This window comes from Dendrobium catenatum, unplaced genomic scaffold (assembly GCF_001605985.2).
Source record: "Dendrobium catenatum unplaced genomic scaffold, ASM160598v2 fragScaff_scaffold_621, whole genome shotgun sequence".
In the NCBI taxonomy this organism is placed as follows: Eukaryota; Viridiplantae; Streptophyta; class Magnoliopsida; order Asparagales; family Orchidaceae; genus Dendrobium; species Dendrobium catenatum.
In genome coordinates this window covers 23,222,822-23,238,478 of record NW_021319083.1, presented here as the reverse complement: position 1 = coordinate 23,238,478, position 15,657 = coordinate 23,222,822, and the positions used below count along the sequence as shown (strand labels likewise).

The window sequence follows — 15,657 nt, the reverse complement described above, 5'->3', positions numbered from 1 at the left end:
ATGGTTGGGAGGATAATAGGGTAGATTGATTTTTTATGAGCATTTATTACTTACTAGAACGCACAACGAAAAATTTACATATTAAACATAGAACGCACAACGAACGCATAAAATACGCATAATGAACTCGTAAAATACGCATTACGAACGCATACCGTACGCATAACGCACGCATGATACACGCACACATAAGCAGTAAATTTTATTCATAAAATTCTATTAAATATTTTAATTAATATATATCTTTGTTTGTAAGTTACTTACATTAAAATGATGAAGAAATAAGGAATATGAATATATGATGTTTATGGCTCTTGTTAGATTTGTATGATTTCATTTTCTAATCTTGAACATGATACTTGAACAAGTACAAATGGTTTATGGCTCTTGTTGGATTGTATTTAGGGAAGAGGAATAAGGAATATGATGTTTGTTTGGAAGTTTGTGTTTGGCAATTTCGTTCAAAGATTAGTGTTTGAATTTCTTATTTGTTTTAAAGCAAAAAATAATAATTTTATAAATGATTTTGAAATGTTTTTTACATAGTACGCACAACGAACGCATAAAATACGCATAACATACGCTTAAGGCACGCACAACAAACGCATAAATTACGCATTTAGTACGCATAAAACACGCACACATTCTATTAAATATTTTTGATTACTTACATTTAGTATGGAGTATGGACTGAGGGGCCGTGACATGAATAATAATTTTCGTTAGCTGTGGACTGACGGGTGGCAAATATGGTTGAGAGGATAATAGGGTAGGTTGAATTTTTATGAGCCTTTATTTACAATTTATTACTTACTATTGCTCAACATTAAATTTTTCACTATATAATGCAGGAACGTTTGCCTTATGGCAAAGTGTCAAAGCAAGCTTCTCTTGTAAAAAATCTTACCTTCTGTTGTCCAATATAAATAATCTTTGACAACCAAGCTTTCCATTCATTACTACGATATTTATCCTCCTCCCATGAAATTGATGCCAATAACTTGTAAACTTAAACCTCTCTAACCTGACCAGGTTTCTGTTAACAAGTTATTGGCATCAGGAACATGGGAGGAGGATAAGTATCGCAGTGATGGAGGGAAGGCTTGGTTGTCAAGGTGATTTATATTGGACAACAGAAGGTAATGCAAGTTATAAATGTTGTTGTCAAGGTGACTATGTATAAAATGTTGTTGTCTTGTTGAAGATGTACATTAGGGTCTCTTGTAAAATTGTATTTGTTATAAATGTTCTTTTAATTTGTTCTTATATTTTTTATATTGTACATAGTCATTAAATGTTCTTTTTTTTGTATTTAAAGATGTACATTAAATGTTCTTTTTTCTCTTTGACTTTATCTTTCATTAAAAATACGCAATGTTGACGCAGAGACCACGCACAAAAAACGTATGGTGAACGCATAGTTTACCAATATATAACGCATAAGATACGCATAATGTACGCACAATAAAATAATTAACACTCCTGGTACTCAAACAATACCTAGAAAATCATGTTTTATTAACTACTAATACAAAATCATACATTAAATTACATCTGCTCCAAAACACGCAATGTGCACGTAGGGTGTACGCACAAAATACGCATAAATACGCATAGAGTACGCAGTGTTCTGCTTTATCGACGGCTCGACATTATATAATACTGAACACATCCAGCCCGCATATTAAACCCTAAACTTATTTGCTTGGAGGTTTCTTCTACTGCGAGACTGCGAGTTGGGTTGCTGTCTTCTCCGTCCGACCAGCGTACGCTTCTGTCCGAGCCTCCGAGGCTGCTGTCTCCTCCGACCTGCATCAGGTCATATAAAAGATTAGTAAGAACTCGTTTGCTTCCTAAAATTTCTCTCAATCAGGATGGTCAAAAATAAGGATAAGGCTGCATCAGGTCATAGAAAAGATCCAGCATGGAAATATAGCACTCAGGTGGATGTAGGAGGAAGTGATAAAACATATGTCTATCTGAAATGCAATTACTGTGATAAAGTTGTGAAAGGTGGTGTGACTAGGATGAAGGAACACCTTTCAGGCTCTCACAAGAATGTTGCTCCATGCTCCAAAGTTCCTGATGCTGTAAGGGAAGAGATAAAGTCATACATGAATAAGTCTATCACATCAAAACATCTTGCACAGAAGCAATTTGAGGATAGAGTTGATGCTGGATCTTACTACGGGAGTGAGCGCAGCGTCAGGGATTCATCTTCTTCTATGAAGCCCATTTCATCTAGGGGTGCTAGAGGGCCTATGGATCATTATATGGTTGACACATCAGAGGATAGGCCTTCTACTACACAGAAGATGGCCCCAGAAAATGCAAGAGAGGCGCGGAGAGAGTGTGTAAGGATATAGGCAGATTCTTCTACGAAAATGCAATTTCATTTAATGTTGCAACATCACCTGCTTATTACAACATGATTCGTTCAGTTGGAGCATTTGGGAGAGGGTTCAAACCTCCAACCATGTATGATTTAAGAACATGGATTTTGAAGGAGTTGGAAAGCACTGATAAAAGCATTGAAGAAATTAAGAAGACTTGGGCCCAAACAGGAGTAACAATTATGTCAGATGGGTGGTCTGATATCAAACATAGAAGTCTGATCAACATCCTCATTAATAATCCTTATGGTACTGTGTTTTTAAGGTCAATTGAAGCATCTGACCAGGTCAAAGATGCTGAGTTCATATTTAGATTATTAGATAGCATTGTTGAAGAGATTGGAGAACATTTGGTTGTACAAATTGTGACAGATAATGCAAGTTCTTATAAGGCTGCAGGTAATAAACTTATGGAGAAGAGGAAACATTTGTATTGGACTCCATGTGCTGCACATTGCATAGATCTGATTCTTGAGAAGCTTGGGGATCTACCTCAACATAAAAATGCACTCACTAAAGCCAAAAAAATAACCAAGTTTATTTACAACCACTCTTGGATTCTAGCTCTTATGAGAAAGTTTTCGAAGAAAGAAATTCTAAGGCCAGCCGCAACAAGATTTGCCACCGCATACTTGACCTTAGAGAGCATGCTGGATGCCAGACAACCTTTAGAGGCTATGTTCACATCTACACAGTGGTTGAGTTGTGCTTGGGCGAAGAAGGCTGAGGGAAAAGAGATTAGAAAGATTGTTTTAAATGACAGATTTTGGCAAAGTGTCTTATATGCCATTACAACCACTAGACCTTTGGTTCATGTTTTAAGGATGGTGGATGCTGAGAAGAAGCCTGCAATGGGTTTCATCTACAATGCTATGGATGAAGCCAAAGAGATGATTGCCTCCAACTTAGGAGGCAGTGAGGGAAGCTTTAGGGAAATTTGGAATATTATTGATGATAGGTGGGAACTACAGCTTCACCGACACTTGCATGCCGCTGGCTACTACCTAAACCCTCAGTATCAATATGCAGAGAACAAGTCTACAAACCCTGAAATAAAGTTGGGATTATATCATTGCATGGATCGTCTAATAAGTGATGCAACTGAAAGATCAAATGCTGACTTGCAATTGGTACCTTTTAGGAACAAAGAAGGTTTTTTTGGATTACAATAAGCAAAAGATACAATTGCCAAACGATCTCCAGTTGAGTGGTGGATTCAATTTGGTGATGAGACTCCAGAATTACAGCGTTTTGCTGTGAAAGTTTTGGGCTTGACATGCTCTTCATCTGGCTGTGAAAGGAATTGGAGTACCTACAACCAAGTGCATACAAAGAGGAGAAATCGCTTGTCGACATTGAGGATGAACTCACTGGTGTACATTATGTACAATAGGAGACTCAGAGATAGAAATTTGAAGAAAAAAGGATTAATGGATGATGAAGATCCTTTGCTTTGCAATGATGTGGCATCTGATGATGAGTGATTTGTAGATGATGAAGTTGAAGTGATGCCGTCTGAATTACAAGGTGAAGATTTAAATGTTGATTTCTTTGATAGTCTTAAAACATCCACATCCACCATAACTCGAGAACAAATCAAAAAAGGTATATAAATAATATAGTTTTTTTCTTAGACTTTTATTAATGTATTACACTATTATTCATTATGATATTGTTTAAAAATATTTAGGGAAAATGAAGATAACTAATAATGTAGAAGAAGCTGATTGGGAGATATTGGACTCTATAGGAGAGGGGGAAGAGGAGAGAGCAGTTCATCATAATGATGATTCAAATGAAGACCCCTTTTGTGATAACTGATGAGTGATGACAGTGCTGATGACTGATGAGTGATGACAGTGCTGATGACTTGTGAGGTCTTTTGTGATATGTTTCCCTTATTTATTCTCAAAGATTTTGTAAGTAGCATTTTTATGTTTTATATATTATTAACTCATTAGTATATACAAAATTTATTATTTTATGTTTACGCAATTTGTTGATTTTGAGGCTTACGCCTCAAATCGCCTTGAGGCTTACGCTTCGTCTCACGAACGAAAAACGCTTTAATACCCGAATACACAATTTTAAACATTGATTAGGACATCAAATTATTTTAAATTTTCATAAAAAATATTATCAAATATGGTAGCTATATCTATCAAGCAATTTCACAAGAAGCATGCAAGTTGACAAATATTGGATTCAATTGTTAGATCACTCAATGCATACCATATTTATACAGGCAGAAATGACCTATTAATCATTTATCATATAATGTCTTTTTTACCTAGTCGGCATGCTTTAACACATGATCTAGAGGAACATTTTTACCTACTTAATGGAGTTTAGTGACCCTAAGAGAGTTGTTACTCTGAATCCATTAACTAGGTTAGCCAATAATATCAACACGAGGGTACTGCATCCATCACACACAAAATACGACTAAAAGCTTTTTTTTTTTAATTTCAGTAGATTCTAATATTAGAATGAGTCATTACATCACATGCTTCATTTCAAGATTGTAATTATTATGCAACAAATTATCAATGTAAAGCTAGATGCACATCTCATGACTTAACAACATGACCATAAAGCTTCAATGAATGTGTAAGACAAGTTTGAATATGATAGGCATGACTAACATTCTATTAAATACTCGAGAAACCTGCAACAAGCATCAAGGATATTTCTCCTTAGAAATAATGGTAGGCTTATCACTTTAATAAATACAAATTACTTACCTTAATATATAGAAGCGAGTTCAATGCTCCTCTAGCTCCAAAAAAACATAATACCAGACTAATACGATCCAAAAAAACCTAAATTTAAATAGAATTTTAAATTAATTACACATGTATAAACACAAGTTGAACTAGTTTAAACTAGTAATGCCAAATAAACATAATCTCAAAAGGCTAAACTCTAAACATATTCAATCCTGACTTACCAAATAACCTAAATTAATCCCTACAATAGATTAACAAGTTGTTGGTTATAGTATTAGTAAAGATAGCATTCCCACTACTAGATTGATATAAAGTAAATCAATGAAAACTAATTGAGGGGAAAAAAAGAGTATGGTAGGTTGTAGAAGTTCAAAAGGAAGATTTAACCAATGTGATGTTCAACCTTGAAATTTATGTGGGCAAATACAACAATGTATTGATAGAAAGAGGGTAGCAATGACTACATGTTGGAGGCAGTGTGGGAAGGAATAGAACACCTGGGAAGAAGAGAAGGTTAGCATACTCTCGGGCAACAAATGGGGATGGAAGGAATATAATTTGTTTATTATATAATTTCATAACAAAAGATTTAAGAGGAAATTGCAAATACTTGAGACCCTATACCCATTGCCTACATACCATCTCCCAAAGAGATCAAATTATATGTAGTTCGAGCAATTATTATTTGCTTACATTGAAGGACAAAAAAGCTATAGATGTGTACGTCCTTGCGGTCAAAGTATGCATCAATATAACTCTACAGAAATGTTATAAATGTAATGATCGTGCAATGACCAATCAACATCTAAAACTAGGGAATCTCTCATGTGGGATGGAAGGAAGAACTCATAATAATTATGCGACTCATGGAGGTAAGGAAGAAGTTAGGATTGGAGCTTTATAATCGTGATTGGGGGAAGAAAACTTGCACTTGAGATAATTTGGAGGAAAAGAATATATAGTTAAATCCCCTAGCTATGGGTGGGTGTTAATTTGGGTTCATGGATCATATTCAAGCATATCTAAAAAATGACACAAATATATCTAATATGAACTGACTCATTTATTAAACTGGTTCCCAACCTGAACTTGACTTGACACACCACGAAAATCATTTAATTTGTGATGGTTTAGTGTCATGTCAACTCAACCCAAATTGAACATGCTAACTCTATTTGGACAAGAAAATGCTTAAAATAATAAAAGATACAATTTATATGGGGTTTTCATTAAAAATTGAATTCAATAGCTAAGTAATTTTTTTTGTGGGTTGACCTGTCCTCGGCCCAATACAACTTGAATCCATCATTATTTATGAGTTATTTACGCAAACCCAAACCTGAATTGACATGTCTTGAACCCACCATATTTTTTTGAGTCATTTATGTTAACCCAACTCGACTCGAATATTATCCTTGTTGACCCAAACCCGAATTTTTTTGTTGGATTCAAAGTTAGTTTTGTGTCGGGTCTAATATTGACACTCTATTTATGTTTAAGGAAGGATGTGCCATCCCCCATTTTCACCCCTTCTATGCAATCATGAGGTATAACAAAAGCAGACAATATGGGCAGATAAAATTCTCACTACATTTATTCTGATTTAACTCATCAGGATCAGATGAGAGAAAATAGTCTTTTGTTATCGTCTAAATGTTTTACATAGCACTTAACATCATTTAAGTAACCATTAGAAGTATTTAATTGGAAGCGTTCATAAATAAAATCATAAAATCAATTATATTTAGTTTCGTGAAGTAGATGTCTGTTTATTATATTAGTTACGAATCATTAGTACAAATGAGCAAATCAGGAATAGCAAGCAAGAATGTTACATAATCATGAAATTACTAATGAATTACTCATTTTCATTTTATTACTTATTCTTGATTATTAATACTTTTGACATACCATATCATATTCATTTTTTAATATCATACTATATTCATTTTTAATATCATATCAAATTCATTATGATTGTCATAACATATTTATCTTTAATGCCATTTCATGCTTATTATAGGTTTTAGCCCCTTTGCGTTAACTTTCCCTGACAAAAGTTGTGTTAAACAACTCTCCATTATCAAGAGATTGGAATTTCTTTTTTATTGTCTTGATAAATGCTCGGTTAACCAAATCTTCAGCATCGAGAATTAAGAATTCCTTTTCATTCATCTTTTTCTGATAAATGTTAGGCTAACCAACTGTCAATTATTAGGAATCACCTCTTCTTGCCTAGGTCATCAAAGTCAACCATCTTAATTCACATGATGTGACTTTTCATAGGATTCTTAAATTTCATTCTCATTATTTATAAGAATGATAAATGTGTAAACTTAAATATTATGATATATTCGATTATTATATTAGAAGTTAAGTACCTCACCTAAAAATTTGGGTCTTCTCCTCAGTGGATGTTCTTATTTTTTCATCTCCAAAGCTTTCATCTTTTCCTAATAACCCAAAATAATAATTTCTTCAACCTGTAATATTTTTCAAATTCAATAATTTAATCTGAGTAGGATATAGTATTTTAACCTTAATTTACTACAATTTGAAAATCAACCCGAATCTTAAGAATAAGAAAAATTTCTGACAAAATTTTGTCTAATTTCTTCTTCTTTTCCTTCGCTTCTTTTTCTTTAATTCCTTCTTCTTTGTCATTTTTTTTCTTTGGTTTTACCAATTGCAGCCACTTCTCTAGCCAGTTAGCCCTTACAATTCACAAGTAGGAAGAAAATTGAAAAGAATTTGGTTGGGTTTTAACACACACACACACACATATATATATATATATATATATATATATATATATATATATATATTCTTTCAATTTTCCTTTTGGATTCTACCGCCAACCCCTCCCTTTATTGCCAAAGTTTTGTCAACCGCCAAAGTACTGCTACAATATTTTTTGTTATAAGATTGTATATGACGTTAGCTAAATCCAATATTCATAGGATCATTTGAGATTATTGAATAAATTTGCAAAGTTGCTTACATGTTAGCATTACCCGCTAATTTATCAGGTTTACATAATGTCTTTGTATGTATCTCATTGCTGAGAAAATAGTTTTCCATTGAAAGTCAGAGATTCTCACATGAAGAAATTGAAGTGCAAAAAGATCTTACATATGCTAAAGAACATGAAAAATATTGAAATATAATATTAAAAAATTGATAAACAAACAAATTTCGAATGTCTAAGATAAAATGTAGAAATATAGTAGAAAAGAAACAAATTGGAAAAGAAGCATGAAATAAAACAAAGATTTTCCTATTTATATTTTGTAAATGGAGATGAAAGGAATTTCATTGATGAAATTCCTAAAGGAGGGGGGATTTATAACAAAATAATTATTGGAGTAGAATTAATGTAGCAGTACTGTAGCAAGCGAATGATCCTAATCTTTCTCCCTAGAGCGGTAATAGCAGAGACGGTGATTCAGTTGACAAAGTTTTGACATTGAAGGAAGGAGTTGGCTATGAAATTTAAATTTTTAGTTATATATAAGTAAAAATCCAATTAAATTCTTATCAATTTCTTTCTACTTTGTGACTTTATTTATTTATTTTTTCTTTCTACTTTTGAGTTGTGAGGACTATTGTGAGAGATTTTCGAGGGCTGCGGTGGCTTGCTGGATAAGTGGTTGGAGTTGTTCAAATAAGAGAAAAATAAAAGTAAGAAAAGGAGGAAGGAATAAAATGTAGAGAAGAAATAAGGAAATAAAGAAGAAAAATTTATCAGGAAATTTCCTGATTTTTAAAATTTAGTTTGACTTTCAAATGATCTGTTGAGATTAAATTATTAAATTATAAAAATATTACAATAACAACAACAACATCATCAAGTCTTTATCTCATTATGTGGGGTCATCTAAAAGCATCCTTTTTCTCCATTGTGCATTATTAAAAATTAAATTCTCTTTTAAATCAAATAAAAAAGGTTATTTTTAATATTTTCTAACCAAGTCTTTTTAAGTCTACCTCAACCTTTCTTAACATAAGTTAAATCTAATATATCTACTTTTCTAACCGGGTCATCGGAAGGCCGCCATTTTATGTGGCCAAACCATCCAAGGCGACTCTCTCTAATCTTATCTTCCACTTGAGCTACTCCAACCTTTTCACGTATTTGCTCATTTCGTATCCTGTCTCTAAGAGTAAAACCACACATCCACCTAAGCACCCTCATCTCTGCAACACTTAACTTAATATTATGCTACTCTTTTAATGGCCAACATTCTGCACCATATAGGATTGTAGGTCTAACCACCATCATATAATATTTTCCCTTAAGTTTGAGGGGGCTTTTCTATTATACAACAAATCCAATGCATTCCTCTACTTCAACCATCCAACTTGAATTTTACTAATAATATCCCCATCTATTTCACTATAACTCTGAACAATAGACCCATGATATCTAAAACGTGTACTCTTATTAATGACTTAATCACCGAAAGTCACAATTTCCACACTAAAACTATTATTACTAAAAGTACACTCCATATATTCAATTTTAGAACTAATCAAACGAAAGCCTTTAGACTCAAGGTTGACCTCCATAATTCAAATTTACCTTCAACTCCCTCTCTAGTCTTATGAACAAGAATAATATCATTAACAAAAAGCATACACCAGGGTACAAACTCTTGCAAATGTCCAGTGAGTACATCTATGACTAAAACAAAAAGATATGGGCTTAAGGCTGATCCTTGATGTAATATAGCAAAAATAAGAAAATACTTGGTCAAACCACCTTTTGTTTTAACACAAGTAATAGCTCATATATACATATCCTTAATGATTTGAATATAAAAATTATTAACCCATTTCTTTTATAGAACTCTCCATAGCACTTCTCTTTGAACTTTATCATATGCTTTCTCTAAATCAATAAATATCATATGTAGATCCTCCTTATTCTCTCTATACTTTTCCACCAAACCTTTCAATTAACGTATAGCTTCCATAGTAGACCAAATCAGCATGAATCCAAATTGATTTTTTAAATGTCCCCATCTAACCCTAAAAAAAGTTTTATTTTATTTTTTATTTTATACCTCATCATCTTAAATTCTAAAACTAATAAGTGATATTGGGTACATAAACTTTCACTTGGAATGACTTTACAATCTTTATAATCTAAATAACCTATTTTTCTTATGAGAAATTAATTAATCTGAGTTTTACTATATCCATTCTTATACGTGATGAGATGCTCATTTTTTTTCTTAAATAAGATATTAACAATTACAAAATAATAAGCTAACGAAAAATCTAATATGGTCTTACCACTTTCATTAGTTTCTTTAAACCCATAACCACCATGAATGCTTTTAAAATAATCTACCTCTCGACCAACATGTCCATTTAATCTCCTCTAATAATTTTTTTTTCTTTAAGAGTTATCTTTTGCATTAATTTTTCTAAGTCATTTCAAAATTATAATTTTGGACCTATATCCAAATCTATTTGAGGAACATAAGCACTTGTAATATTAATAATCTTAGTATCAATAATAATATTTAAAACTATAATTTTATCTCTAATTATATTAATTTTTATAACATTATACTTTAAACTCTTATCTATAATCATACCTACGCAATTTCTAGTACGACTCTTACCATAATACATGATGCAAGCAAAGACTAGAGAAAAGAGACAAATTGGAGAACATCAGGACAAGACTTAAACCAAACTCAATTCAATTGTAACTTGCAAACATCCAAACAAACTTAGGAAAAACAAATGCCAAATCGAACGAAAACAAAATAAAAATATAAAACACTATCCTCAGTATAACGGTGTAACAGTCTCCTCACATTCAACGAAAGTAGGAATTTAAGAAAATTCTGCTTAAGCTTGCAAACCAAGGGTCCACCATTGCAAAAGAGTCCAACGTCCTTTCCAAACTCCTCCAGCAAATGTCTCCAAATTTCAGCCAACATACACTTCCAAAGCTCAAGAAGAAGTATACAAGTGGAGTGGAACTTGCGTAGAGAAGAAGGGGTTAGAAGCCAAGACGAAATAGAGAAGAGAAGAAGGGGATGGAACAAGCTCTCAAGCTTTTCCAAAAAGAAACCCTCAGGTTTTTGTAGAGTTTTTACTCACAATTTCAACAACCTTTTCCATGCCAAAACATCTCCATTTTATAGGCAAAAGAGAGGAACCAAACAGCCATAACACCTCCAACCAAACCAATTAGATTTATGGAAATGAAAGGCCAACAACCACAACACAGCAACCCCAACCCGGTACAGTAAACAGAGAAAAGAAGGCCACGAGAAACCAAGCAGGCAGCCACGGGAAACCCAGCCAGTAAGGGGTCCGAGGAGTCAGCACAAAGAACAGAACAACAGCACGGGAAAACAGCCAGGGGCCACGGGAACAACACAAGCCAAGAGGAAACCGAAGAGACAAAGGGAGGAGAAGGGGCAAAGTCCACTCCAAAATGAATCCAAGACATAATAACATACCTTTATGAATTAATGAGCTAGGAAGTGCAATAAATCCCCCAATCATTGAGCTAAACTCCAGCTCAAGCATTTATGAGCTAGCACCAAGTAGAATACAACATTTTTTTAAGCTCAACACCAAGCATCCAAGGCCCACCTGAGAGCAGTCACCACACCAAAACAAAAATCAGCAAGCAGCCCAAGGACGAAGTGGACCCAAAAGCAAGCAACCCAAAGTTTGCCATGCCAAACACCTTCCTACCATGATCATTGGAAGCCCAACCATCATAGGATTAGCATAAACAAAAATAAAACACAACTAATATTGTTCAAAATACAATAAAACATAAATAAATCAAAATAACTGAATGCATCAATTCCCCCCTAAGCTCCGGATGACACTTTTCAAGCTCTTTTGCATTCATCCAAGTACAGTCCATCAAAGGGCGATTTATCCACTTTGCTAAGAACTTTATGTGTTCACCATGCCGAGTCTTAGAACAGACACTGGTAAAGTAACTACTAGTACAATCTATGGTACTGAAAAGAAAAAAGGGCAAAGTACTATAGCAAGAAATACTAGTGTCACACAATAACAACTGCTGGCTAATATGTGTCGAACTAATAAACAATTGAAAATTACAGTCTAGTGTCAAGCTAAGAAACAACTACTGTCCACTTCACTCAAACGGACAAACAATTAAATCTTTAGGCATCTTAGCCTATAGAGCTAGGTTGTAAGACCCACCATTGGGTTACTTCTAAAGGGAAGCAGTAAGACCCATCCTACCTAATAACTAGACAACTTCTAAGGGAGTTGTGAGATCTATTATTTAGAAAATTTTTAAATGAAATATCAAACCCTCAAATAAAAATTAACATGCATCTTAATCTAAAGGATTAGATTATAAGATCCGCTTTTAGTTAACTTCCAAAGAGAAGCTGTAAGATTTATCCAAATAATTAAATCCACAGGCAGTCTTGCTGTAGGGCTAAGTTGTTAGAGCCATCTTTTGATAACTCATGAGTAGAGCCGTAAGTCTCACTCTAAATTAAACTTACAGGCAACTTTTAAGCGAGTCGTAAGACTGTCAACCAAATTAAAAATAACGGGCAACTTAACCTATAGGACTAGGTTGTAAGATCCACTAATGGGCTACATCTAATAGGAGCTGTAAGACTCTCCTTACAGGCTACTGTTAATGAATGTCATAAGTCCCGACCCGAATTCAAACACCTGGTCTACTTTCAAGAGAAGCCGTAAGACCCGCTTCAATTCAAATTTCAGGGTAACTTTTAAATGAAGTCATAAATCCCAAACCAAACTAGCTATTAGGTATTCTAATAGATGTAAACCCCAAAATTCAATAAAACTAAAACTCAATGTACTCGTAATCCCTAATAAGAGGCAACCCATGACTGCTAATCAAATTTCTTGGATATCACGGTCAATGATTGTTAGTGTTGGTAGATTGAAACCTACAATATACCCGGGACAACAGAACCATGGGATCTTGATTGGGTTTGCCTCCATTTTTCCCACAATTGAGATTAAAATCACCTAAAGTTTATTCACCCTTAATTAAAAGTTCTTTCTTACATGTTAAGAGGGGTAATTGACTATTAATGTTTGCGCTCATGGGAAGTAAGGACTCAGATCTAATTAAACACTGACATTACCCTCAGGGGAAATCTGGTTAATTATAATCTGACATAACGAGAATAGAATCCTACAACTGAAATTGGGATTCATGTCAACATGCCATTTTTCTTGAGCCAACATTTACTTTAGTCAAGAATAACAGTTCGCCTAAATTTGGAATTATTATAATTAAGACAGTAATAATACCTGTCATTTTCTCTGTTCACAGAAGATTATTATAATAAATCTTCAGGTAATTGAATATAAAATCTTGGCAATTGTAAATCAGTAAGTATTTTCTGATTTGAAGATCGCGCCAACAATCTTTGATCTAGGCAGATTATTTTTAATTTGAAGCCCGTGACATCGATCTTTGATCTGGGCAGATGATTTCTAATTTGAAGACTCGCGCCATTGATATTTGATTTTGGTGAGATGAAAATTAAAATTCAAGGCTCTACGCCGTTGATGTTTGATCTGGGTGGGATGAATTTAAATTTGAAGACCCGTGCTGTTGATCTTTGATCCAGATGGTGAAATTTTGAAATTGAAGGCCATACGCCATTGATCTTTGATCCGAGTAGGACGATTTCCAATTTGAAGACCTGGGGCTGCCGATCTTTGTTTCTAGTAGGTAGAAATCAACGACAGGTGTCATCCCGACTTTCCCTTGCGGGAAAGGGGCATTGAGAGGTTGCCAAAATTGTCCCTGAAGGCTATCAAATTTTCAAAAGCCATTGGAGAGTAATTTTGGGCATTTGAATTTATTTTTAAAAAATTAATTCAATTAAGTCGTTTAAAAATTAATTAAGAATAATTAATTTTTATTTGATTCAAAATAATGAACTAATTAATTTTAAAATTAAATTAAAATTAATTCATTTAATTAATTGATTAAATTCAAATAAAAATTAAATAAAAATAAGATTAAAATTTATTTAATTCAGAAATGACATTACAACAACAACATCAAGCTTTTGTCCCACTATGTGGGGTCAGTTACACGAATCCTTTTTCTTCATTATGTCCTGTTAAAAATCAAATTCTCGTTTAAATTTAACAAAGAAAGATAATTTCTAATATTGAATTAGAAATGATATTAAAATTAAATTAAATTTATTGAATAAATAACTTTAAAATGACAATTTATTTATTCAATTGAAGAATGAACTAATCAAAAATATGTAATTAAAATTTATTAATTAATTTAAAAGTAACTTTGGATTTTCCTTACATTGAGCTATTTAATAATACATTTAATTCAAAAATAAATTTAAAATATAATTATTTAATTAATGTCAAAATTTGTAACTTCATTTAATTCATTTAACCATTCTAAAATTCATTTCATTTAATTAAATTAATTAACTAATTTAAAATTCGTTTAATTGATTGAATAAATAATATAAATCAAATAAAATGCAAAATGAAAATAATATTCACACTAATCATCCTAATACAAACCAAACTCCTAAAACTAAAATATTACACCAACATTGAAATACAAAACTCGCAAATAAAAAAAACTCTACAACACTCAAAATACTTGTGCAAGCTCCCTAGTGCTCCTGGGTAAGCTCTGAAGTAGCACGACTCCTGTAAATGAGCAAACAAAAGTCATAAGTATTGGAACTAAACTGCTAAAAGAAGAAAATGCATAGTATTGAAAACTAAACTTTTAAAGCAAGAAAAGAACGAGTACTAAGATAAACTACAGTATTGAAAGAAAAGCATGTACTGAAATAAAAAAGCGGGGTACTGTAGCAGAAACATTAGTGTCAAGCTAGAGTTACTAGTAAATAATTGCGAAACTAAGGTCTTGCATCAAGTTATCAAACAAACTGCAAACTAAAAATACTTGCCGTCTAATCTTCCCTAAACTAAAAAAAACATGCTACTTTCAAAGGTAAGAAATAAGTCCTACAAAATTATAGGTAACTTCTAAAGAGAGTCGTATGACCTATCTACCCAAACAAATAAACTACAGGTAACTTGCAATGAATGTTGTAAGATCTATCTAAATGTGCATACAGACAACTTCGAAAGGGAAGCTGTAAGACCTACCCAAACAAACAAAATGGATCGTCTTGCCTATAGGGCTAGGTTGTAAGACTTTCCTTCAAGTTACTTCTAAATCCATAAGCCGTAAGACCTATCCAAAATAGACACTCTTCCAAAGGAAGTTGTAAGACATGTTATTCGGGCTGCTTTCAATGATAATCGTAAGACCCACTTCTAAAATAATCGAGTTACTTCGAACGGAAGCCGTAAGTCCCGAACTAATTCAATTAAACGGGTAACTTCTAAATGAAGTAATTAAACCCAAACTAAATCGATTACTGTGTATTCTAATAGATGTAAACCCAAACCACCTTTTTAAAATTATAACTTACATTGAATCACCTCAGTGTACTCAGGATTCCTAAGAG

General features: G+C 33.0%; 2 protein-coding genes across 2 annotated transcripts in view; both read left to right on the top strand.

Moving 5' to 3' along the window:
• The window catches only part of LOC110112362, an 18,512-nt gene extending 14,770 nt beyond the window's left edge, over positions 1 to 3,742 (top strand). Inside the window, exons 3-5 of the mRNA XM_028695018.1 lie at positions 1,033 to 1,115; positions 1,874 to 2,204; positions 2,297 to 3,742. Of these exons, the coding sequence (XP_028550851.1) occupies positions 1,033 to 1,115; positions 1,874 to 2,204; positions 2,297 to 3,565 (1,683 nt within the window). The 3' untranslated portion in view covers positions 3,566 to 3,742. The remainder of the gene's footprint in view (positions 1 to 1,032; positions 1,116 to 1,873; positions 2,205 to 2,296) is intronic.
• The window catches only part of LOC110112367 (probable sulfate transporter 3.3), a 75,027-nt gene that overhangs the window by 40,152 nt on the left and 19,218 nt on the right, over positions 1 to 15,657 (top strand).